The sequence below is a fragment of the Protomyctophum bolini genome (assembly GCF_963924005.1).
Source record: "Protomyctophum bolini genome assembly, chromosome: 21".
NCBI classification, from domain to species: Eukaryota; Metazoa; Chordata; class Actinopteri; order Myctophiformes; family Myctophidae; genus Protomyctophum; species Protomyctophum bolini.
Genome location: NC_137882.1, coordinates 22,314,081 through 22,338,873, shown reverse-complemented (window position 1 = coordinate 22,338,873; position 24,793 = coordinate 22,314,081). Strand labels below are relative to the sequence as shown.

Genomic DNA, 24,793 nt, shown 5'->3' with positions numbered 1-24,793 from the left:
TCTATGACTATACAACTAAATAAATAAAAATGTGTAGTCGAGTCACCAGTGGCTATACCCGAGCCGGGGTCGAACCGGGGAAACTCCTCATGGACTCCTCATGCATGGAAGGAAGCATGAGCTCAGTCCGTTGCTCTCCCCAGGTTGACAGAGGAAGTGTATAGCACCCAGGATTACACTAGATAATTGACGCTGGGTTACAAAATCGCGGGGGAAAAAAAGTCAAGCGTGCTTTGTGTGTCCCTGTGTGTGTAGGATAGCGGTGTCCTCCGTGACGGTGCTTTGTGTGTCCCTGTGTGTGTAGGATAGCAGTGTCCTCCGTGACGGTGCTTTGTGTGTCCCTGTGTGTGTAGGATAGCAGTGTCCTCCGTGACGGTGCTTTGTGTGTCCCTGTGTGTGTAGGATAGAGGTGTTCTCCCTGACGGTGCTTTGTGTGTCCCTGTGTGTGTAGGATAGCGGTGTCCTCCGTGACGGTGCTTTGTGTATCCCTGTGTGCAGGATAGCGGTGTCCTCCGTGACGGTGCTTTGTGTATCCCTGTGTGTGTAGGATAGCGGTGTTCTCTAGTGACGGTGCTTTGTGTGTCCCTGTGTGTGTAGGATAGCGGTGTTCTCTAGTGACGGTGCTTTGTGTGTCCCTGTGTGTGTAGGATAGAGGTGTTCTCCCTGACGGTGCTTTGTGTGTCCCTATGTGTGTAGGATAGCGGTGTCCTCCGTGACGGTGCTTTGTGTATCCCTGTGTGTAGGATAGCGGTGTCCTCCGTGACGGTGCTTTGTGTATCCCTGTGTGCAGGATAGCGGTGTCCTCCGTGACGGTGCTTTGTGTGTCCCTGTGTGTGTAGGATAGCGGTGTTCTCTAGTGACGGTGCTTTGTGTGTCCCTGTGTGTGTAGGATAGAGGTGTTCTCCCTGACGGTGCTTTGTGTATCCCTGTGTGCAGGATAGCGGTGTTCTCCCTGTGACGGTGCTTTGTGTGTCCCTGTGTGTGTAGGATAGAGGTGTTCTCCCTGACGGTGCTTTGTGTGTCCCTGTGTGTTCTCCCTGTGACGGTGCTTTGTGTGTCCCTGTAATACAGGATAGCGGTGTTCTCTGTGACGGTGCTGAGAGACGAGAGGATTGTGGTGGTGGCGGAGCAGAGGCCTGACTCCACCGAGGAGGACAGCTTCCAGTGGATGAGCCGCGTGCTGCAGGTACGCCCACGCACGCACACACACACACACACACACACACGCATGCACATGAGCACGCACGCACACACACGCACTCACACAGGGGCATAGACTCTACTGAGCGGTATAGCTTTCGCTCGATAAACCATGTGCTGCATGTCGCTAAAGTTACAGAAATGCAGCTGGTGCAATGTCAAGGAGACGCGTGGAATCGGCACAGAAGGCACGCACGCACACACGCACACACATACAGACACACGCCATGCTACACACTATGGCTGGGAAGATCAGGGGCATGTCCACCCTCCCCATCACTCCCCAGGCCATCTTTGAACAAGCAGTGACAAGACAAGCTCGGAATATTGACTATGAGCCTTTGTCATGTATTGAACAGAGAGTACGAGCTAATGCCATCCGGTAGGAGTTATAGAACTCCATGGTGTGTGTGTATAATAGATTTAAACACTCATTTGTTCCTCTGTCAATCAAATTGCTCAATCAGAGATTGCCGAATGGCACCAACCATAACTGACTAGATGCACTTTATTGACTACTGTAGTTAGTTGCACTTTATCAAGGGAATGTGTGCAATAGCTCTGTATTTTTTATGTTGGTGTGTTTCATGGTTTTTTCTTGTCCTTCTGTGAATGTGTATAATAGTATGCAGCTGTGACTCTGTCTCCAAGACAACTGTATCCTTAGGGAGACAAATAAAGACAACCTTGAGCCTTGCATTCTACCTGTTTGGCAGAATGCAAGTGAATGACGCGTATTTATGACTTTGCAGTATAGTTTGAAGAAAAGGGCCTTGGAAAGTAAGAATACATCTCCTCTCCTCTCTGTGACTCACATATGACTCAAGTTCTATTTCTCCTCTCCTCTCCTCTCCTCTCCTCTCCTCTCCTCTCCTCTCCTCTCCTCTCCTCTCCTCTCCTCTCCTCTCCTCTCCTCTCCTCTCCTCTCCTCTCCTCTCCTCTCCTCTCCTCTCCCCTCCCCTCCCCTCCTCCCCTCTCCTCTCCTCTCCTCCCCAGGCGATAGACAGTATCCATGGCGTGGGGGTGTTCTGCCTGGCGCTGGTCCCTGCCAACACGCTGCCCAAGACCCCGCTGGGGGGCATCCACCTGTCAGAGACCAAGCAGCTCTACCTGGAGGGGGGGCTTCACCCCTGCAACGTCCTCATGTGTCCCCACACCTGTGTCACCAACATGCCCAAGCCCCGGCAGAAACAGCCAGGTATTGGCACACGTGCGTGTGTGTGTGTGTGTGTGAGAGAGTGTGTGTTTTCCTTGATGTGTGATGTCGTGCTACTGTACTGTATATACATCTTTATCCCATTCTTGGTGTTTTAAGTATTCTGTTCTACTTTAGCTATTGAAAAATAGCAGATCTACAAGCTCGTAGCGTGCCACCGAGTGGCGCACTACGAGTGGCGCACTACGAGTGGCGCACTACGAGTGGCGCACTACGAGCTTGTAGGTCGGATTTTTGAAATGTTGTGAAAATGTGGCGCACATCTTTGAGTATTATATTTCAGAGCGAACATTTTTAACTAAAATATTGCATGGCTTGGAACTACATATTTTGAGATGGGGGTCCGTGGCCCAATAGAGATAATTCTGGGGGTCCTTGACATGAAAAAGTCAGGCACCACTGACATAGAAACATGGGTTTTTCAGATTTCTTTTTTTTTAGAAGCCTTTTTTTTTTAATCGACCTCAGTCCAAAATGGATTAAGCACCGTATCGTCTCTGCCGGGTGGAAACCTCATATGTCCCAAAAGTAAAAAACAATAAAGAAATGCAAATTGCAAACAGTATAGCAGACCCACAAGCTGTAGCTGGAAACACGTCGTGGATCTAGAGCTATGCCTTTGATGCTCTTGTGCGACGCTGCAGTGTGATCGAGTAGGGAGATAATGTGGGGAAAAACACAAAACGTCTGGAGAATTGGAGATAAGAGGTGACAGCAGCGATACGTGATTTCCTTGCATATACTGATTGAATTTATACTGTGTGTGTGTGTGTGTGTGTGTGTGTGTGTGTGTGTGTGTGTGTGTGTGTGTGTGTGTGTGTGTGTGTGTGTGTGTGTGTGTGTGTGTGTGTGTGTGTGTGCGTGTTCCAGAGATCGGTCCTGCCTCTGTGATGGTGGGTAACCTGGTGTCGGGGAAGAGGATTGCTCAGGCCAGCGGCAGAGACCTGGGACAGACTGACGACAACGACCAGGTACGACGCACGCACGCACATACATAACCTTCACCATAAAGCCAAAGATAGCAGATTTACAAGCTCTTGTAGATCTAGAATTTTTTGGCACACGACGCATAACTGGGTAAAATCAAGCATAATTAAACTCCAAGCCCTAAATGTAACCACTGAATGCCTAATACCAACTCGTACCCCAACCTGAATCTGAGTCCTAACTCTACAAATATTTTTCTTAACCATAAATCAACCTCACAATAATGATGTTTTCTCAAAGTCTACCACACTTGGGGACATTTAGCCGTCACAAGTATAGTAATACCAGTTGACTAGTTGACTAGTTTACTAGTCGACTTTTTTTTCCTAGTACCAACAAAGTCGACTAGTGGATTTACTAGTCGACTAGTTGAATAGTCGACTAGTTGAATAGTCGACTAGTTGAATAGTCGACTAGTTGAATAGTCGACTAGTTGCTTAAAGCCCTACTCTCCCACCATCAATCAAACATGGAATGGAATGGAAATACAAAAATGTAATGTCTGACGACGATGTCACATATCCTCCTGTGTTCTAGTTCCTGTTCCTGTCGGAGGTGTTGCAGTGGAGAGCTCAGACCACACCGGACCACATCCTCTACACGCTGCTCAGCTCACGGGTAAGACATGCATGCACACACACACACACACACACACACACACACACACACACACACACACACACACACACACACACACATCCTCTACACACTGCTCAGCTCACGGGTAAGACATTTCATCCAAATTCGACTTGGTCCAAAACGGCCTCAGGTACTTTGAGGTGTATTATGGATGTTGTATTTGCTGGTCCAAAATGTAACATTGACGACGTGGTATTGAAGTGTAGTTTTATTTCTGCCTCTTGGCCAGTTCCCACTTGTGTTTTTACTGGTTAAATAAAGGTTAAATTAAAAATATATAATTAAAAGCATTGGCATCAAAATGTACTTAAGACATTGTCTGCTATTGACTTATATATATAGTGTTTTAATTGCCATCTGTTGTCTGCGATTGATCTTCTTTGGCTGTTTGTTATCTCTGAAAAATGTGGCGCTGTCCGTGGTGATGATGATCCATCCGAGGTTCGGATGTGATTTGTGATTTTTCATCGCATCGCTCCCAACATGTTATTGTTTCTGGCGAAAGTAAATAAACATTGTGAGCTAATGCTAACCATTAGCCTTTTCTTACAATGGAGATGCTGCGAGCCTCCTCAGAGCGGGGAAAACGGACGTACTTGAGTAGTAATCTCCCGGCCCCGCGCAAGCTATTTCCCACTATTTACACAACCAGGCCGCAGTCGAAGTGTTAAATGAGCATTGGTCTTCTCTTCCTCAGTGCCAGTCGCTCCGACCTGCACTCCTTCTCTCTCTCTGTTCTTTTCTCCCACACCTCTACCTCTCTCTCTCTATCTCTCTCTCTCTCTCTCTCTCTCTCTCTCTCTCTCTCTCTCTCTCTCTCTCTCTCTCTCTCTCTCTCTATCTCTCTCTCTCTTGCGCCCTCCCCTACCCTCACCACTTCCCTTCCAACGTCCTAGGCTGTTCTCCTCCTACACTTCTCTGTATCCCTTGGTCGTCTTTCCTACCTCTCTCCTTTCATCTTCCCACTGCTTGCTCTCCCCTCCTCTCTCTCTCTCTCTCTCTCTCTCTCTCTCTCTCTCTCTCTCTCTCTCTCTCTATCTCTCTCTCTCTCTCTCTCTCTCTCTAATCTCACGACTGAAAAACATGAGGAGTTGGGGCCAAGTCCTAATATACGATTAGTGAAAGAGCATGAAAGGAGCTCCCACACACACACACACACACACACACACACACACACACACACACACACACACACACACACACACGCACACACACACACAGCCCAGCCTGGGGCCCTGGGGCGAGTTTTATACGGCAGCTTCATACCTGAATTGTATTATGAATTATGTAAGATACACTTTTTTGTTCACAGAACACACCTGACAAAAGACCATTTAATATTTAATTAAATATTATGAATTAAATATTTAACTTGTTTAAATCCAAAGCTAAATTATGTAGTTGGCCCTTGGGTGTTTTAATATGTTCTATTATGGCCCCCTTTGAAAAAAGTTTGGGCACCCCACAGCCAACCAGAATATGTAGAATAGAAGTAGGATGTTTTATTTTATTTTTTTCAAAAGAAGTGTACGGAAAAGTGTTAAAATTATGTTTTTTTATGTGGCCACACCCACCAGTTCATTAAGTAAGTCTGGTTTTCAGGTGGGTGGTGATCCACGTGAACTGAAGCCGCACCCACAGCTGCTGTTGTGTGATAAAGGGGGAGGGGATGATATTGTGATGTCACAACAGCATGTGTGTTTCAATTGGGCCTTTTGACAGGAAGAAATAAAAAATACACATAGGGAAGGCATATTTCAATATTGCAACCACACACCCGGGGGTCTATTATAGTAATGTTAACTCCATAGACACACACGAAACAGAAAAAGTACAAAGATCATGGCATTCCATCTTTAATCCATGTTCTCTCTCTCTCTCTCTCTCTCTCTCTCCCCTGTCCTCCCACGCTGTAGGGGGCAGTGTCCAGTTCGCTGACCTGTCTGCAGCTCCATAAGAGATCAGAGAGAGTGGCTGCGCTGCTGATGGAGAGAGGAGGTCTACAGGAGGGAGACCATGTAGCCCTGGTCTACCCACCAGGTCAGTGACACACACACACACACACACACACACACACACACACACACACACACACATGCGTACGCGCGCAACCGCAGCGAAACACTCACTATTTACCTTCCTGTGTGTGTGTGTGTGTGTGTGTGTATCCAGGTATAGACCTGATAGCAGCGTTCTACGGCTGCCTGTACGCTGGCTGCGTTCCCATCACGGTGCGGCCGCCACACCCCCAGAACATCTCCACCACCCTGCCCACCGTCAAGATGATCGTCGAGGTGAGACCCACACACACACACACACACACACACACACACACACTTTATACCTAGAAAACATAGGATTGAATTTATAACAGCTTTGGTGCTAATCACAGTTATACTCGTTGTATAAATGTAGGTGTTTGATATCGCTATAAAAAAGCCACGCTGTGTTTAATTTTTTGGAATTGAGCAGCCTAGACACGGCTGCTAGGCCCCGCCCGCACTGTTTCTGTTGCTCCGTAGCCATTAGCTTCTGTTTTTAGCCGCAGCCTTTGTACGCTCTTTTCTCAGAAACTACACCGCGGTCCGTGGTTTTGAACGGATCGGCTACGTTCGGAGGTCATTTCTAATTATCCCACACCCACACTTTCTGATATGAACATGAATAAGGTCATCACACAGATAACCCTTTCGATATCAAATGACACTGATCATCCCCTGTATCGCTTCTTTAACCTCATGCCATCTGGACAAAGACAAAGACCTTGCCATGGAAAAAAGGTCCATTTCAGTAGGAGCTTTGTCCCCTCAGCCATCACAGCATTAAGTAAACCGCCCCGCCGATAGGATGGTTCTGTACACAGTGGGGAACTCATGTTTTTGTATTGTCTTGGACTCTTGGTGTTGTGTGCTCTGTGATGTGAGTGTTGAACAGACTGTGAAGACGAATATCCTTTGGGACAATAAAGATTATTATTATTATTATTATCCGGTGATCACGCTGGGAACATTGGTGTTTTCTAGAGCAAGGATTGCTCTCTCTCTCTCTCTCTTCACCTGATTGGCAACATAATGGCAGGAGCAATAACACTAAAACATGATCATTGAATTGACATATTGTGCTAATTGTTTAGGAAACGGCACTAGCAGTGTGGGGGCACACCGTTTCAGCCGTGGGATTTTATTCTGCTTTAATCCATGCTCTCTCTCTCTCTCTCTCTCTCTCTCTGTCTCTCTCTCTACCACCCGTCGTTATGTCTCCCGTGTTCCAGGTGAGTCGTTCGGCGTGCGTGATGACCACGGCCGTCATCTGCAAGCTGCTGCGCTCCAAGGAGGCCATGGCCACGGTGGACATCAGGAACTGGCCCCCTGTCCTGGACACGGGTACGCACGCACGCACGCACACACACACACACACACACATGTACAGTTATGGGCCATTGACAATGACCCATTTATTTTGGTGGGACTAAACAGTGGGTCACGACGCACTGTTTTGTAAAACAGTGATAAAATGGTGAATGGTAAATGGTGCATTTATATGGTGCCTTTATCCAAGGCGCTTAGACAGAGATTGGTGCATTACATTCACCCGTTCATTCACACACACATTCATACACCGATGGCAGCGGAAAACCATGCAAGGCACCAACCAGCACATCGGGAGCAATGTGGGTTCAGCGTCTTGCTCAAGGACAGTAACTCTGGGGGAGCCCGGGTTCAGACTAGCAAACCTTACGGTTACCATCCAGCCACTCTACCCGTGATATGGCACATGTACTGTACAAGGTTTACTGTACTCGTCTTGTTTCTGTCATTGATGTCTCTGCGTGTGTGTGTGTGTGTGTGTGTGTGTGTGTGTGTGTGTCCAGACGACCTGCCAAAGAAGAAGCCCCCAGCCCTCTATAAGCCCACCAACCCAGACGGCCTCGCCTATCTGGACTTCAGCGTGTCCACTACGGGAATGCTGGCCGGCGTGCAGGTCAGTCTGGGTCATGTCCTCCAGCACATCAAACGATAGTTACGTATGTAACTACGGTTCTATGAGTCCCGAATGACCGCCAGAGGCGGTGCTTTAAGCATGAATATGTCCTTCGCGCATGCGTCGTCGAGTGTTGTATACAAACAAAGTCAATTTTGACCCCGTGATGACCCGAAGTAGTCTATATCTTCCGGTAGTCTGCAGGGGATCAGTCTCTACAGAATTTTCTCGCGCGAATACGAGGATTCTGAGTGACAGAGTGCCTCTGGCGGTCATTCGGGACTCATAGAACCGTAGTTACATACGTAACTATCGTTCTATTTCGTCCCTGCTGACCGCCAGAGGCGGTGCTTTAAGCATGAATGACTTATGCCAGCCAAGTCACAAGGGATCCTGATCACAAACCATAAGGAGTAGGCTTGGAGGACTCTCGCAAGAGGACCACGTCCAGCGGATGGGGAGTGGCAACACTCACCCAGAGGAACATAGACAACTCGCTGTGATGCCCATGAGGCAGCGGCACAGATACATTCCAGGGGTACTTCCCTCGGGGCAGCCCATGATGTGGGGACGCTCCCGTTAAGAGTGGCACCTCACGCCAAATGGTAAGATACGATCACTCGCCCCATAAACGTGGTTGATGGCATCCACAATAGTGTGGGGCGGGCGCTGTCTGGAGAGAGCGCTACCTTTGAAAGGGCCATCGTCACAACGGAACAGCCATTCTGACCGCCGAAAGCATTCGGCAGGTCTAACAAGCGGCTCTCAGGGCCCACACTGGGCGCAATAGTTCCCGCTCGTCCATCCACTCTCCTGGTGGAGGGTAAAACTATGCTAGCCGTATAGGCTGGTTGAGGTGTGTATGTGACAGCACCCTCAGGAGGAACACTGTTCGGCCACAGAGACACTCAGGCCGTCTGAGCTTTGCTTCGGACGCAAGTTACTAACAGACAGGACGTGCCGCCCACGGACACGCTTCGTTACAGCAATATTGATTCTAGCATATCAACATGATATTGCCCCTACTTATGCTTTTAGAGTAGGAGATCGGCCCTTGTCTAGGAGGGACTGCGGAACTCCAGACAGGTAGGCAGGGCAGCGCACTAGGTCTTTGCTCTGGCCTCAGTTGGAAATAGGTTCCATCGGTTATCGTACAGTAGCCTGATGGATGTCATGGATGTCACCCTTGAATTCAGGGTGGCATGCCTGGCTGGTTCCACACAGCGGTTCAGGGCCGCCAGTGGCCAAGCGCACAGTTGGGAGCGTTGAGCATTTGAATGCCGTATCCGACCGCCGCCCAGTTGGGGAGACCTCTGTCGGGGAGACGCCATGGCGTCCTCCGACTGGGTCTGTTCAGCAGAGGAGACCAAGTACTTCTTGGCTGGGGGGGGGGGGGCAACCAGCAGTATGGTGTGACCCTCCTAAATAACTCTGAGGCGCTGGTCGTATCAGAGAGGCAGTGGCAAGGCATATGCAGTGCCTCTGGCAGTGCGCATTTAAAAGGATAGTGCCCTGTGGGCGGTGGTCTGCTTAGGGCCATGTGTGTCAGGAACGATGTAGGTCGTTCCGTTCATACTGGCTATGTGGCAGGAAGCCTAAGAAGTCCAGCAGGCTGACAGCCATTTGTGGCGTTCAGGTTCTATGAAACCGTCGGACCCTTGCGTTCTGGCCCGGTGGGCTGGGTGTCTCCGTTAGGGAGAACCAGGGAGGTTAGTGAGGTCCAGGGTGAGGAGGTCCACCTCCGCTCTGCCGGGGTAGCCTCTGATTAGTGTTCACCACCACTGGATGGGGTACCGCTCCCCTCATGGAAGCTTTCGATGGGAGGGAGAGCCTACCATGTAGTCCCGCTCTCCACTCAGACAACTTGCCTATAGGCTGATCGGGCGGGGAGGCTGCCCAAGTCAGGAGGGGGTCCATAGACACCTACAGCAGCCAAGCAAACGTGGCCCTGCCCGATGACTTACGACTTACGTGATACACGATCGAGGTGTTGCCCGAACGTATGAGAATGTGCTCGCCTCTCCTGTACGGCAGGAAGTGCTGTAGAGCGGAGCACACCACTTGCCGCTCCAGCACATTGCCGTGTTCGGCCCAGTAGACTGGCACGGACTTCATAGACCTGTTGGGTCCCATCAGATTCAAGACATGTCGACACCCGTCTGTCTTGCGTCACAAGGAAGTATGTAGATCGGACTTCCCTTGGTGTGACTGAGGATATACAGCCTCTGTTGCGCCCTTGGGCAGGAGGACACCTCACTCCTGGTCTGATAGTAGGGCTCTCGTCATGTTGCTGATAATGGCCAATTTGACCCGCCGGATATGGGGGGCTGGCGTCAGAAGGCGCTGCACAGCCCGGAAAGTCACAGTCAGGTCCCTGCGTGGGACGCCAGGGAACACGCTGGCCTCTAGTGTGGGCCGGCGGTGATACGCGAGCTCCGAGGGCAGTCAAGATGATTTCATCAATGTTGGAGCTCGGCCCTTTGGGAGGCGTGATGTGTCATAGGCCTGCAAGCTGCAGCCTGGTCTTCCCCACCTGGATGGTTCGCTCCAGCGCTTCTCGCCCAGCTGAACCACCTAGTGCTCCTGGCTCCTCAGGGAGACTACGGAGAGTTGGCCTAGTCTCATCAGTCAAGCTTGACTGTGAAAACCCGGCTTGGCGACGGGCTGGAGATACGATGGACATCAGCCGTCCGCGCTCTGAGGACATGACGCCAATGCCTCCAGTGATACACCAAAGGTGGCTGAGCCAGTATTAACGTTGCCACCATTAGGTGTGAAAAGGAGGCCCCAGTGAGCAGGTTGCCTGTGCTCCTGTACTGGGGTCGAGGTCACCTAGCGTTCTGCCGCCGGGCCTCGCTGGAGAACACCATGAGGGATGCAGTGACAGGCTTGGTGGCTGGCATGTAACCCAGGCCAGCCCTTATCGCCTTGTGCGTTCCAATCTATTAAAGTGTCAAGTCGTAACGGGTTGTCTCAGGACACTTTTTCCAATCAGGGCAGGGCTGCCAGGATTTCACCATCGGTATAGAGATGGGAGAAGGCCCTGATCGTCCGCCCGGCAGGCCTGTAGCTGACTCAGGTACAGGCGTGGGGGACGGCGAAGGCAGCAAAGCCGCGTCTGCAGAAGGCGCTTGGAGGAGCCGACTGCCTGCTTTAGTATGCGTTCCACGGCTATGCGCATGAGCTGAGAAGTGGGAGGCTGGCTCTGATGCCTGGGAGGCACTGCCTTCTGCATCTTCCTCATAGTCATGGAAGTGCATAGCTTAAGCTGTCGGGGAGAGCACATCAACCTCGAGTCAGCTGTGGCATCAGAGAGGGAGGCGCTTCGGCACCCTCCGAGGTGCCTAGGTGTCATCCGAAGTGAGCATGGACCTCATGTGGGCCAACTCCGCAGATAGCTGAGCCCTCTCGGATCTGCTGTAGCCAGCGGTCAGACCTTTTCCTCCTGGCACACGGGGCAGGACCAAGGTCGGCTCACAGCTGAAGGAGAGCTTCACACGAGGTACAAAAGTGGGAGCTCTCCATTGTGGTGGCACCGGTTACTCTGGACCGGCCTGTGCGCACAAGTCCCAACTAGCCCAGGGCGCGGACGCTGCTGGTTGCTAGGTGTTGGCCGTATGCTGGGGGGAGGAGGCGCGTACGCTGCCTGTACCAGCAGAGGCTTTCGAGGTACAAAAGTGGGAACTTTCCGTTGTGGTGGCACCGGTTCCTTTGGGCCGGCCGGTGCACACCAGTCCCAACTAGCCCAGGGCGCGGACGCTACTGGTTGCTAGGGGTGGGGCCGTATGCTGTAGGAAGGGAGCGCGGACGCTGCCTGTACCAGCAGAGGCTTTAACTTAGATCGGCATCTAATGACTTAATCAAAAAACTGAATGCTGCTATACCTGCCGCAGCATGCATTTACGTTTTATGCAAATGCTCATTGTAGCACTTTGAGATTCAACCAGATGTAAAGTGCATCATAGAAACAGCACACAAATGTTGCTGTTAGATAGACTGTGCGACCTGCATGGTCGCGGTGGGGGAGGGGAGCTCGTACGCTACCTGTACCCCCGGCGGAGGCTTACTTATAAATTATGATAATAAAGTAGCCTCCAGTCAAGGTTTGGACGCTGCTATGTAGCAGCTGTAGTGTTTCCTATGCGAACGCTTATCCCAGCACTATGACATTTATCCAAACTCCAAGTGCATTATTATTAGTGTGGTTGCCCTAAAAGGGCAACCAGACTATTGTAATTTATGTTTGCTAGTCCAGAGCGAAACAAAAGACACTTCCAATACACTAGTCAAGTGTGCACTACTACGCATTCATGCTGGGAGGAGGGAGCACTAACGCTGCCTACCCCAGCCAGAAGTTTGGTTAAATAAACCGACACAAGCTAGTTTTGGAGAAAAGGCTACAACCGATAGCTCCACCAATAGGGGCCACCTGCCGAAGGAAGGGAGCGCGTACGCTGCCTGTATCAGCTGCAGCTAAGAACAGAACAAGCTATACACCGATAGCTGTTAATAAATGCTTGAGCTAACAAACATTAGTAGTAAGTAACATCAAGCTGGCCGTATGCTGGAGGAGCGGAGCGCATACGCTGCCTGCCCTGTACCAGCTGGGCCAACAAACAGTAAAGCAAGCTATACACAGATAGTATAATAAGCGCTTGGGCTACAACTACAGGTAGCAGCGCCAGTTAGAGATCTATGCTGGAGACCAGCTGGGCTACTAAAAACAAGACAAGCTATAGCCTGTTCATAAACAGCTTTAACTTTAAACTACCGGTAGCTGCTGTGAGCTACGCTGGCAGCAGTGCCAGATACCCTGTGCTGGGGACCAGCTGGGTTAATGGGACCTACAGGTGGACAAACCAAGTTGCACCCACTGTATATGCAAAAACTGTTAATGGAGCTTTGAGCTCCAGACATAATAATAATAATAAACTTATTTATATAGCACATTTTCATACATAAAATGTAACTCAAAGTGCTTCACATTAAAATAAAATAATATAAAATACTGTATAATAATACATACTGGTAGCAGCTTCAGCTAGGCCCACTGCTGGGGGCCAGCTGGGTTAACAACCAGACAGGCTATGTACACCAATAGCTATTTAGCTACAGACTATAGCAACATCAATACCCTGGGAGGACGCAGGTAGCTGCTCCTGTACCGGGCTAATAATAACAACAAGAATACAAGCTATTCGCAAAAGCGGTTAAGCTTGAATGCTGCCAATATTGGTATATGGCTTTGGCCAGCGGGGCTTGTAAAACAGAAAATGCCGGTTAGCCTTAACTAACTTAAGTCATAAGTTATATGTCGACTGCTGAGAGTATGTAGCGACAATGCTTGCCATCAGCAGGGGCTAACCAAAGCTTGACAGTAGCGTGTTTATCAAACGAAGGTAATATTATGACAGTGTTCTTTATATCCTTCGGCAAGTCTTATAGTCGCTTATAATAAGCGCTAGCGTTCACAGTTGAACAAAAGTTGTATGCAGAGCAGGGAGGCGGCGCGAACGCAGCCTATACTCACAAGAGGCTATGCCATGATACAATAATCATATAATTTGAACGTCTGTTAGCGTTCACAGTCGAAAAAAACTTTTATGCAGAGCAGGGAGGCGGCGCGAACGCAGCCTATACTCACAAGAGGTTATGCCATGATAAAAATATATATCATATCATTTGGACGTCTGTTTAGCGGGGATAGCACCACTTTAAACGATAACGTACCTTTTGTCCGAGGGGGGTTAGCCTTCCTTACCGGCGAGAGAGATTGGACGCTCCTGCGTCCACGTGAATCCGCGAAATAAACTCCATTCATCGAGGAGATAGAAAACCATAGTCGCAGTTCCTGGAGGGCGAACAAACGCTACTCCGACAGGCAGTCACGCCGTCACAGAACTACCGGCGACCAGGTACAGGCACCGTAGCTGCATATTGTATTGCATAGCAATACCTCGCAGCCCAGTGCAAATTTCTCACCACGACGCGCGAGAAAAATTAGAGACTGATCCCCTGCAGACTACCGGAAGATATAGACTACTTCGGGTCATCACGGGGTCAAAATTGACTTTGTTTGTATACAACACTCGACGACGCATGCGCGAAGGACATATTCATGCTTAAAGCACCGCCTCTGGCGGTCAGCAGGGACGAAATAGAACACACACATTGTGAACCAACAACCAAGTACATATTGCTCGTCATCGAGGAGAAAGCTCTTATCTCCATATTTTTCAAGCTTTAAGTTGTATTTAATTGTTATAATCATTACTATATGTTTCTCTTTTTTTGTCAACGGTGGTTGGTGCTGGGGTTTGGGCGTAGGATTTAAAATAAAATGAGGCAAGGGGCAAGCCACTGATTGTAATTTGAATGCATTTTTTTTTGTATGCCTGTACCTGTGCCTTTCATCTAAAAATTAAATAAAAATGTATTAAAAAAAGACCAATGTGACTCTGTTGTCCCTCCAGATGTCCCACAACGCGGTGGGGGCGTTCTGCCGCTCGGTGAAGCTGCAGTGTGAGCTGTACCCGTCCAGAGAGGTGGCCATCTGCCTGGACCCTTACTGTGGACTGGGCTTCGTCCTGTGGTGCCTCTGCAGGTCGGTTGGGGAAGTATATCTTTAATCCATTCTGACCTGAGATCAGATTCATACGAGGTTTCCACTGGACACACACTGGTCTGATTAACCCATTCTGACCTGAGATCAGATTCTAAAAATGTCAGTCGTTCTTCGATTTCTCAAAAATAGCTAAAGCATAACATGATGCTAACACCAAAATGGGTTTAAACAGGAGAGTTATTTTCGGCAACAAAGATCAGAGACTTCTTGGGCTAAACTGAAGAAGAAGTTCTGAGGCAGCAGAAGCAGACAGACAGGCTTGACAATGCAAGATAAAGTAACTAGCCTAAATTAACCCAGAAATAAAACATGGCTTATTACAAATATTTTATGTACAGTTGGGGTCCAAAAATAACTCACTTGGACAGCTAAACATCCATCCATCCTTAACCGCTTATCTGCTTATCTTACGCTTATCGCTTATCTTACTGTATGCTTGCAAATATACATGGATTCATGTATGTTTATGTGCTGTATACTAGGCAGTGGTGGAAAGTAACAAAGTACTAGTTACTTAAGTGCTGTACTAGTACAAGTACAAATTTGAGGTGTCTGTTTGTATTTGACTTGAGTTTTTCCAATTTCCAATACTTTTACTTCTACTCTGCTACATCTCGTTTCCAAATGTTCTGCTACATTCGTTTGAAAACTTTAGTTACTTTGGAGATTTCGATTATTATTACAAAACATAAACTAACCACTTCAGCCCTACTGTATGTTGTCTCTCTCTCATTGCAGTGTGTACTCGGGCCACCAGTCCATCCTGATCCATATGTCCTCTCTCTCTCTCTCTCTCTCTCTCTCTCTCTCTCTCTCTCATTGCAGTGTGTACTCGGGCCACCAGTCCATCCTGATCCCTCCGGTGGAGCTGGAGTCCAACCCGGCCCTGTGGCTGCTGGCGGTGAGCCAGCTGAAGGTTCGAGACACCTTCTGTTCCTACAGCGTCATGGAGCTCTGCACCAAGGGGCTGGGCCTGCAGACCGACGCGCTCAAGGTGAGCAGTGGGGAAAACCAAAGGCCCATTCCACACACACACACACACACACACACACACACACACACACACACACACACACACACACACACGCACACACACACACACACACACACACACACACACACACACACACACACACACACACACACACACACACACACACACATACATATGAGACAAAAAAGGGACTCCTGCCCATCCAAAATGACCCGTAGGAGGTGCAAGTCTAGTTAGCAGGCATAGACATCAAAAAAGAGCAAAACCTTCCAAGGAAGGGACTGCAGTGTGCAGTCCCTTCCTTGGAAGGTTTTTCTCTTTTTTGATATATATATATATATATATATATATTTCTCGTTCAGGCTATGGGACCTTCGGAATCTCAATCACTGTAGCCGTCAAAAGCTGCATATAGCATATTTTCCCAGCTGGATTTTCCCACACTATGACAGTGTACACATTAGTGCTGCCAACGAATATTCTATATCCGAATATAGATTCGAATCAAAAATAATAATTAATAACCGAATATATAAAATTAAGGTTCGAATTAAAAATAATAATAAAAAATATTTTTTTATTTATTATTATTATTAGTTTTCGGTGCCATGGGTAAGCGTTGTGACTTGTGAGCTTGTAGATTAGTTATATTTGCCACGCGACACGCCGACAACGGCATACATTGAAGAATAAATCATTTCCTAAACACAGACTATACAGCGCAGCGCAGCGCAGTTCTGATTGGCTGCCTCGTCTCCAGCCGTGTTGCCTCAGAATTCTTTAGGGTCACTAATTTGAGCATAACAGCGGAGCGGCGGAGCTAGCCAGCTAAAAAGTTTCATAACGTCGGCACTCGGCAGCAGACCCACAGTCCACAGATAATAATAATGCAGCAGAATTAACACTGCCTCCGTGCCTCGTTTTGATAAGGCTGTGTGGTAGGATTGCTCATTTAAGAAAAATGTTTTACTGGAGAAGGGAGAATGTATGCGTTCCGTTCCATCTCAGTTTTCAGCAACACCAATGCGCGGAGAGAGAGAGTTGCGCCAGCAATGCGATCTTAAATGTTATGTCTCAGGTTGTATTGGTGTAAATATAATTATTAAAAAATCCGATTGGCTCGAATTAAATCCGAAATCCGAATGGCTCGAATTGTTCGAATCCACGTGGGTTTTTAAAACGAATATCCGAATCCAATTTTTGGACAATTACGGCAGCCCTAGTACACATCAATCAGCTGTTTCGAGTTTCTCGACTATCACAACCACACGCACACGCACGCGCGCATGCACACACACACACACACACACACACACACACACACACACACACACACACACACAAACACACACACACACACACATTTGCTTGCGTGTGCCTTTGTAAACCTTTGTTACCATACACCCATGCAGACACCCATGCATGTGTTCTGCTCTGCTGTGAGGGTACATTGATCAGATTCCATCATGTCCTTTTAATAGACTCCAAGGCTCAAGGAAAAGCAAAGAGGCAGTGCATATAGAGACACTGAAGCTATAGCGGCAGACAGTCGATGTTATAATAAACACTACATGTGCCATCAATGTAGTGTCAAGGCCTATACTTAGCACTACTGGTTACCGACGGCCGGGGAAGTTTGGACTATACTTTAGCATACATAAATAAAAGGCAAAAACTTGTAGTCAAACGTACGCAGATGACCAAGCCTCCTGAAAACAGTGGAGGGAAAAAAACGGTTTGCCTGGTGAGTGGTGCATCTCCGGGGGGGGGTTCCTATACGCTCGTGCGTGAACATATATATGTTTTTTCCGGTCACACGATCGTGTTCCGAAGGCTCACGAGAATCATCGAAACCATGGATATAGGTCAGTGGACAGCGCCCTCCAGTGGAAAACACGCGAAACACGTCAAGGGCACAGAATGAGTTTTAAATACAGTTAAATAAAAACAGTGCCTCCTTCACCTGAAGGACCAGCCTACCATGCTAGGCTAATAATACAGCTTGTTATGACCAGCCTGTCTGTCTGGCAACGCCAACCCATGCTGGGCTAATATTACACCTGTCATGACCAGCCTGTCTGTCTGACAACGCCAACCCACACTGGGCTAAAAATAAGAGCTGTTATGAGACCGACATGGTTCTGTGTCTCGCTCTGCTTCCGTGGCCCTCCGGGGGCATCGGCTTATTGGTTAAAGGATATGGACAGAAAGGAGCGTGATTGGTCTACTGCTCTATAGCGACGGAAGATACAGGGATTATTTTGAGGATTTAACCTTCTTTTCCCACACATCATCCACACATCTCCATGGAGACTGGGAAGCGGCGGCCGTGCTACAAGCCAGAGGATGCATGTTACAATATACGTTGCTTTTGTCAGATCGGAGAAGACGAGTGCAGAAACCGAACCAAACGTTCAGCCACTTCATGTTGGCTTTCATACTAGATCCTGCTAGATCTGCAGTCAAAGATTGTTGGACAACCACTTCAGAAACGTTATACATCCACGTATGATAACAGCATCCTACGGTTAGCAAGGAATATCACCTCTAATACTAACCATGTGGTGTATGGTGAATATAGGTTGCTACCCTCAGGAAGGAGATACGGTGTACCAGCATACAATAAGGTCAGAATAAATAAGTCCTTTGTCCACCAGTCAATTTTTAGGCTTAATCAGGAGTTGTAGTAGCCATGGGATAATGTAGGTGGTGGACATTGCTCTTGTCTTCATGTCTTTCTATATGCAATATATATTTAGTTTTTTGTCAAATGTGTACATGTGTTCTGCATACTTGGCTCAGTTGGCTGCTGGGTCGCAAGACACATTTCAGTGTGAACTGACAATAAAGTACTATATCATATCATACTGTACATCAACATGATGTACATTGATACATACTGGATGTACAGTACTGTACTAATAATGTACTAATGTAACTAGCACTGCATTATAGGAGGGGTGTGTGTGTGACTGTGTGTGTGTGTGTGTGTGTGTGCGCGCATGTGTGTGTGTGTGTGTGTGTGTGTGTGTGTGTGTGTCTGTGTGTGTGTGTGCGCGCGCGCGCATGTGTGTGTGTGTGTGTGTGTGACTGTAGGTAACCTCCTATCACTTGCTCTGTTTCTCTTCGCACTTTAACTATTTCCTCCTCTTACTCAAGTACATTTTTAATACGGGACTATTTTTTTTAAGATATATTTATTTTTGTGCTTTTTCTGCCTTTATTGGATAATGTACAGTATGGCGACAGGACACGGGGAGAGAGATGGGGGTGAGGGTGGTCGTCGGGATTGGGAGTTGAACCCACGTCATGCGGTCAGGCTGGCTTAGGAGCCTAGGTGCCCGGGCCGCTACACTAGCCGAGTATATCTACATTGCAGTATTGATACTTTAACTCGCGTGAAAAATAAATTGAGTACTTTTCCCCACCAACCGTCTTGCTGCACCTTGCGCCGTTTCCCATGTCTGACTAACTGAGCCATTCAACCAATCTACGGCAGGCTCGAGGTCTGGACCTGTCCCGCGTGAGGGCCTGCGTGGTGGTGGCCGAGGAGAGACCCCGCATGTCGCTGACCCACTCCTTCTCCAAGCTGTTCAAGGACCTGGGCCTCCACCCGCGCTCCGTCAGCACCGCCTTCGGCTGCCGGGTCAACCTGGCCATCTGTCTGCAGGTGAGGTGGAGTTGATGGGCGGCTGTGGGGATGGGACTCGTCGGCTAGGCGTGGGTGTCACCAGTAGACAGTACCTTTGGTGTAGAGCAGTGGAAAAGTAATAATAATAATAGTAATAATACTTAACCCATTTTGGACTGAGGTCGATTAAAAAAAAGGCTTCTAAATCCAATTTTTTTTTCTGAAAAACCGTTTCTATATGTCAGTGGTGCTCAACCTTTTTCACGTCAAGAACCCCCAGAGTTATCTCTATTGTATCTCCATCTAAAAAATATGTAGTTCCAGGGTCCCCACAGAAGCAAATATTTTAGTTAAAAATGTTCGCTCTGAAATATATATTCAATGATTTGTGACACCTTTTAACGATTTTTCAAAAATAGCAGACCTACGTATACCTGTAGATCTGCTATTTTTCAATAGCTAAATTATAACATAATGTTTAAAACACCAAAAGGGGTTCCCGCCTAATAAAATGGGTTAATAGTCACACTGAAGAAAAAGACAGGAAGCAGAGCTGGAGGTAGCAGAGATTAAAATGTTGAGGTTCTCTCTGGTAGTAACAAGGATGGATAGGATCAGGAACGAGGACATCAGAGGGACAGCGCAGGTCAGATGCTTTGGAGATAAAGCCAGACTGAGATGGTTTTGAGACGTAACAGAGGAGGGATAGCGAGTATATCGGTAGAAGGATGTCGAGGTTGGGAGGCCTATATAGAGGAAGACCAAAGAGGAGATTTATGGATCGTAGCCTAGTGAAAGAGGACATGAAATGAGTTGGTGTGAAAGAAGGAGGCAGATAATTTTGATCGTGGCGACCCCTGAAGGGAAAAGCCAAAAGGATAAGTTAGAATTAACAAGTTTGAGAAACACACCTGCTCTCGTATATGCTGATGTCTGACTGTGTGTCGTGTTGTGTCGTGTGTGACTGCAGGGCACGTCAGGACCCGACCCCACCACGGTGTACGTGGACATGAGGGCACTGCGTCACGACAGGTAAGGACAGCCTGTCACTCATTCCTCCGAACACCACTTTCTGTACCATGTCGTCTCTGAGTCGAGACATGGCCAAAGCATCTCCGGGGGTACCGGGCCAAAAACATTGAGAACCCCAGCTCGATAAGGCTGTTATAGCCTGTCACGATTATGATATTTTACTTTATTGTATTGTTGCTCACTACTATTTCCACTATTTTAGACGTTCATTTTTGTCTGCAACCTTTTTGGCGTGCTGTGTTTTTATTTTATTTTGTTGATAGTCAGTGTGCCATATCATCGTCAAAATTAAATATTACCAACAGTGCTCCCCGTCCCCTTTCCCCAAGAGAACCACAACGGAAACAAGCCTATGACGGCTTTCTTGTGTCTGTAATCCTTTTGAATGTATTTTCAATAAATTAATCAATCAATGTTGATTGTCTATTAATAAAACAACCTTTCTTACTTCTGAACTATTCACATCTCAGGACATTGTCATGGTCATTAGACTCAGACCTGTGTGTGTGTGTGTGTGTGTGTGTGTGTGTGTGTGTGTGTGTGTGTGTGTGTGTGTGTGTGTGTGTGTGTGTGTGTGTGTGTGTTTCAGGGTGCGTCTGGTGGAGAGGGGTTCTCCTCACAGTCTGCCACTGATGGAGTCTGGGAAGGTGAGTACACTGCCACTACACGCTATGAGGCCCTATAACACAGGAGCCACCCAGACAGACACATGTCATGTTCTGTTCTATAACACAGGAGCCACCCAGACACAGACACATGTCATGTTCTATGAGGCCCTATAACACAGGAGCCACCCAGACACAGACACATGTTCTGTTCTATAACACAGGAGCCACCCAGACACAGACACATGTCATGTTCTATAACACAGGAGCCACCCAGACACAGACACATGTCATGTTCTATGAGGCCCTATAACACAGGAGCCACCCAGACAGACACATGTCATGTTCTGATCTATAACACAGGAGCCACCCAGACACAGACACATGTCATGTTCTGGCGGCGGTGGCTCAGGGGTAGAGTGGCCCAATGGCAACCGCAAGGTTGCCAGTTCGATCCCGGGCTCACCCAGGGTTAGTGTCGAAGTGTCCTTGAGCAAGACTCTGAATGTGCAGGTTGGTGCCTTGCATGGCTTCCGCCGCCATTGGTGTATGAATGGGTGACTGTAATGCAGAATCTATGTAAAAATAATATATATAATATATATATATATATATATATATATATTATAAATGCACCATTTACATGTTGGTGACCATGGCGATTATTGTTTTTATGGTGATTTTCATTTCTGTTTGTCTTGATGTTTCAGATCCTACCTGGGGTGCGAATCATCATCGCCAACCCTGAGACCAAGGGTCCCCTGGGTGACTCTCACTTAGGAGAGGTACAAGATTATTTCTTTCTTTTTTCCTTTCTTTCTTTCTTTCTTTCTTTCTTTCTTTCTTTCTTTCTTTCTTTCTGTCTTTTACAATATGACTAAAACATCATAATTTAATTGACATATTGCGTTAATTGTTTATGAAACGGCACTAGTAGTGTGTGTGTGTGTGTGTGGGGGGGGCATATACCGTTTCAGTAATTAACTTGAATCCACTGAAAACGTGTAACGCCTGCAGAGTTAAAAAAGGTCTTGTTCGTTCTTCCACCTTGTCCTTCCGTGTCAGATCTGGGTGCACAGCGCCCACAACGGCAGCGGCTACTACAGCGGCTACGGCGAGGAGGTCCTCCAGTCGGACCACTTCAACTCCAGGCTCAGCTTTGGGGACACGGTGACCACCTGGGCCAGGACGGGATACCTGGGCTTCCTTCGCCGCACGGAGCTCACCGACGCCAGCGGGGGTAAGGCAGGGCAGTGCCACGGGAGTCTGGGGGTAAGGCAGAGTCTGGGGGTAAGGCAGAGTCTGGGGGTAAGGCAGAGTCTGGGGGTAAGGCAGAGTCTGGGGGTAAGGCAGGGCAGTGCCACGGGAGTCTGGGGGTAAGGCAGAGTCTGGGGGTAAGGCAGAGTCTGGGGGTAAGGCAGAGTCTGGGGGTAAGGCAGAGTCTGGGGGTAAGGCAGAGTCTGGGGGTAAGGCAGGGCAGTGCCACGGGAACCAGTGGTGGGGATGGGGGGGACAAATGGACTCAAATGTTTTAGGCCTGACGTCGAAATTAAAAAAAAGTCTTCTGAAAGAATATACTGTATATTCAAAGATTTGTGCCGCATTTTCACGATTTTTCAAAAATAGCAGAACCTACAAGCTATTGAAAAATAGCAGCTCTACAAGCTCATAGCGTGCCACCGAGTGGCGCGCTATGAGCTTGTAGAGCTGCTATTTTTCAATAGCTAAAGTATAACTTAGTTAAAACACCAAAAGGGGTTCCCGTCCAGAATGGGTTGAGTATCAATACAATATTGTAAAAAATACTCTTGTTACAAGTAAAAGTCTGTTTATTAATTTTTAGCATTTTAACGGGTTTGCTGTCAAAATGTACTTAAACTACCAAAAGCAAAAGTACTCATTATACAGAATGTCCCATTTTATGATCTTTTGAAAATAGCAGAGCTTACAGATCGGCTATTTTCAGCATGCAACCATGTGTAAAATCAGTCATCGCGACGCCACCAAGGACATCCAAAATACAGCCACGGCCCAGGCCTAAATGCCTTTTGTTTTTCTTCTTTCTCCGCTCCACGCTCCGTCCACACAGAGAGACACGACGCGCTGTACGTGGTGGGCGCCCTGGAGGAGGCCATGGAGCTGAGAGGCATGCGCTACCACCCCATCGACATCGAGACCTCCGTCATACGCACGCACAAGAGCATCATGGAGTGGTACGTATACTGCAGACCTCCGTCATACACACTCACAAGAGCATCATGGAGTGGTACGTATACTGCACAGACCTCCGTCATACGCACTCACAAGAGCATCATGGAGTGGTACGTATACTGCACAGACCTCCGTCATACGCACGCACAAGAGCATCATGGAGTGGTACGTATACTGCAGACCTCCGTCATACACACTCACAAGAAAATCATGGAGTGGTACTGTAGACCATTGGTTCCCAACCTTCTTATACTGAAGTACCGCCTCAGAAAATACTGTAAATCCTCTTTTAGAAACCTTTTATTTGTCTCAACCGATTTCCGATGGCTTTTATTGGAAGGAGGCAGCTATAAGAAGGAGGCCTATATTTCAAAATATCAAATATCATAATGAATAAGTCACATTTTGGGTCAGTTATAGAACCCAGTAAATTGTACTGGGCTCATTTAGTGAAACCAAGTCCTCATGAAACATTAAACAGTGCAGTTGCAAGTGCTCACTGGTCATTTGAACTTTTTTCCATAACAATATTGCCTATGGTAAATACCGTAATAACATCAACACATCAACAGCGCGGTGTTCCCCTGGACCAACCTGCTGGTGGTGGTGGTGGAGCTGGAGGGCTCGGAGCAGGAGGCCCTGGACCTGGTTCCCATGGTGACCAAGGCGGTGCTGGAGGAGCACTACCTGATCGTGGGCGTGGTGGTGGTGACGGACGCCGGCGTCATCCCCATCAACTCGCGCGGCGAGAAGCAGCGCATGCACCTCCGCGACGGCTTCCTGCAGGACCAGCTCGACCCCATCTACGTGGCCTACAACATGTAGTGTGTGTGTGTCTGTTTGTGTGTGTGTGTGTGTGTGTGTGTGTGCGTGGCGTGCTAGGGTTGGGAATGCTGATCCAACATTTGAGGAACCAGGAATGGATTCCGTCCAGGTCCCACTGAGCAATAGTCGGCTAGCAGACGTCCGTCTAAAACCGGGCTATAGCTGGTCCTATAGGCTTAGCTTAGGGGGGGGGGGGGGGGGGGGGGTCATCGTTGGCATTTTTGCGACGGACATGCAAAATGAGTGGTCAATATTAATTACCTGAAACGCATAAAGAGATGGCCCTGAATGGCCACAACAGGTCTGTAACTCTTGAGTGTGTACAAATGGACCAAAATGGACCCATAAGGGGTCCATTTGTCACGGACAATGCCAAGTCTTTGTCACGGACACATTTGTCCGTGTACGGACACGCCGATGAACAAGGAGGACCGCCATAAGATTTTACAAATGTTGCAGACCTGTAAGGATCCTTTTTGGTTCCATTTGTACGCTCTGAAGAGTTACATTTGGAACCCCCTATGAATCGTTAAAAGGGAACCGTTGACTCTGACCGTTAAGAGGGAATCGTTGAACCGGATTTAAAAATCCTAATGGATCCCAGTGTGTGTGTGTGTGTGCGCCTGTGTGCGTGCGTGTAAAAGTGAATGAGCATGCGTGCGTATGCCTACTCATGTGCGTGTATATCGCTGTTATTGTTCATTTATTTCCCCCACCACCCCAAAAAAAGAAAAGAAAATCAAGATGTACTGTATTTTTGAATCTGCATAGTGGTCTGTACGTTGTCCGTTTTTTTTTTCTTTTTTTCTTTAGAGCCGTGTTGTGCCGGTTGATTGGTCAGTCGGTC

The 24,793-nt window shown here is 48.0% G+C and overlaps 1 protein-coding gene across 2 annotated transcripts in view; it reads left to right on the top strand.

Moving 5' to 3' along the window:
* The window catches only part of LOC308336528 (disco-interacting protein 2 homolog C-like), a 76,609-nt gene extending 52,530 nt beyond the window's left edge, over positions 1-24,079 (top strand). For both annotated transcript variants that reach the window (XM_080793898.1, XM_080793897.1), the window contains 17 exons: positions 1,072-1,186; positions 2,197-2,398; positions 3,287-3,387; positions 3,941-4,021; positions 5,959-6,082; positions 6,215-6,336; positions 7,314-7,425; positions 7,914-8,023; positions 14,497-14,627; positions 15,474-15,642; positions 19,142-19,312; positions 20,244-20,305; positions 20,895-20,952; positions 21,621-21,695; positions 21,976-22,150; positions 23,000-23,123; positions 23,694-24,079. In XM_080793898.1, the coding sequence (XP_080650024.1) occupies positions 1,072-1,186; positions 2,197-2,398; positions 3,287-3,387; positions 3,941-4,021; positions 5,959-6,082; positions 6,215-6,336; positions 7,314-7,425; positions 7,914-8,023; positions 14,497-14,627; positions 15,474-15,642; positions 19,142-19,312; positions 20,244-20,305; positions 20,895-20,952; positions 21,621-21,695; positions 21,976-22,150; positions 23,000-23,123; positions 23,694-23,946 (2,185 nt within the window). In that variant the 3' untranslated portion in view covers positions 23,947-24,079. The remainder of the gene's footprint in view (positions 1-1,071; positions 1,187-2,196; positions 2,399-3,286; positions 3,388-3,940; positions 4,022-5,958; positions 6,083-6,214; positions 6,337-7,313; positions 7,426-7,913; positions 8,024-14,496; positions 14,628-15,473; positions 15,643-19,141; positions 19,313-20,243; positions 20,306-20,894; positions 20,953-21,620; positions 21,696-21,975; positions 22,151-22,999; positions 23,124-23,693) is intronic.
* Positions 24,080-24,793: the final 714 nt, after the last annotated feature.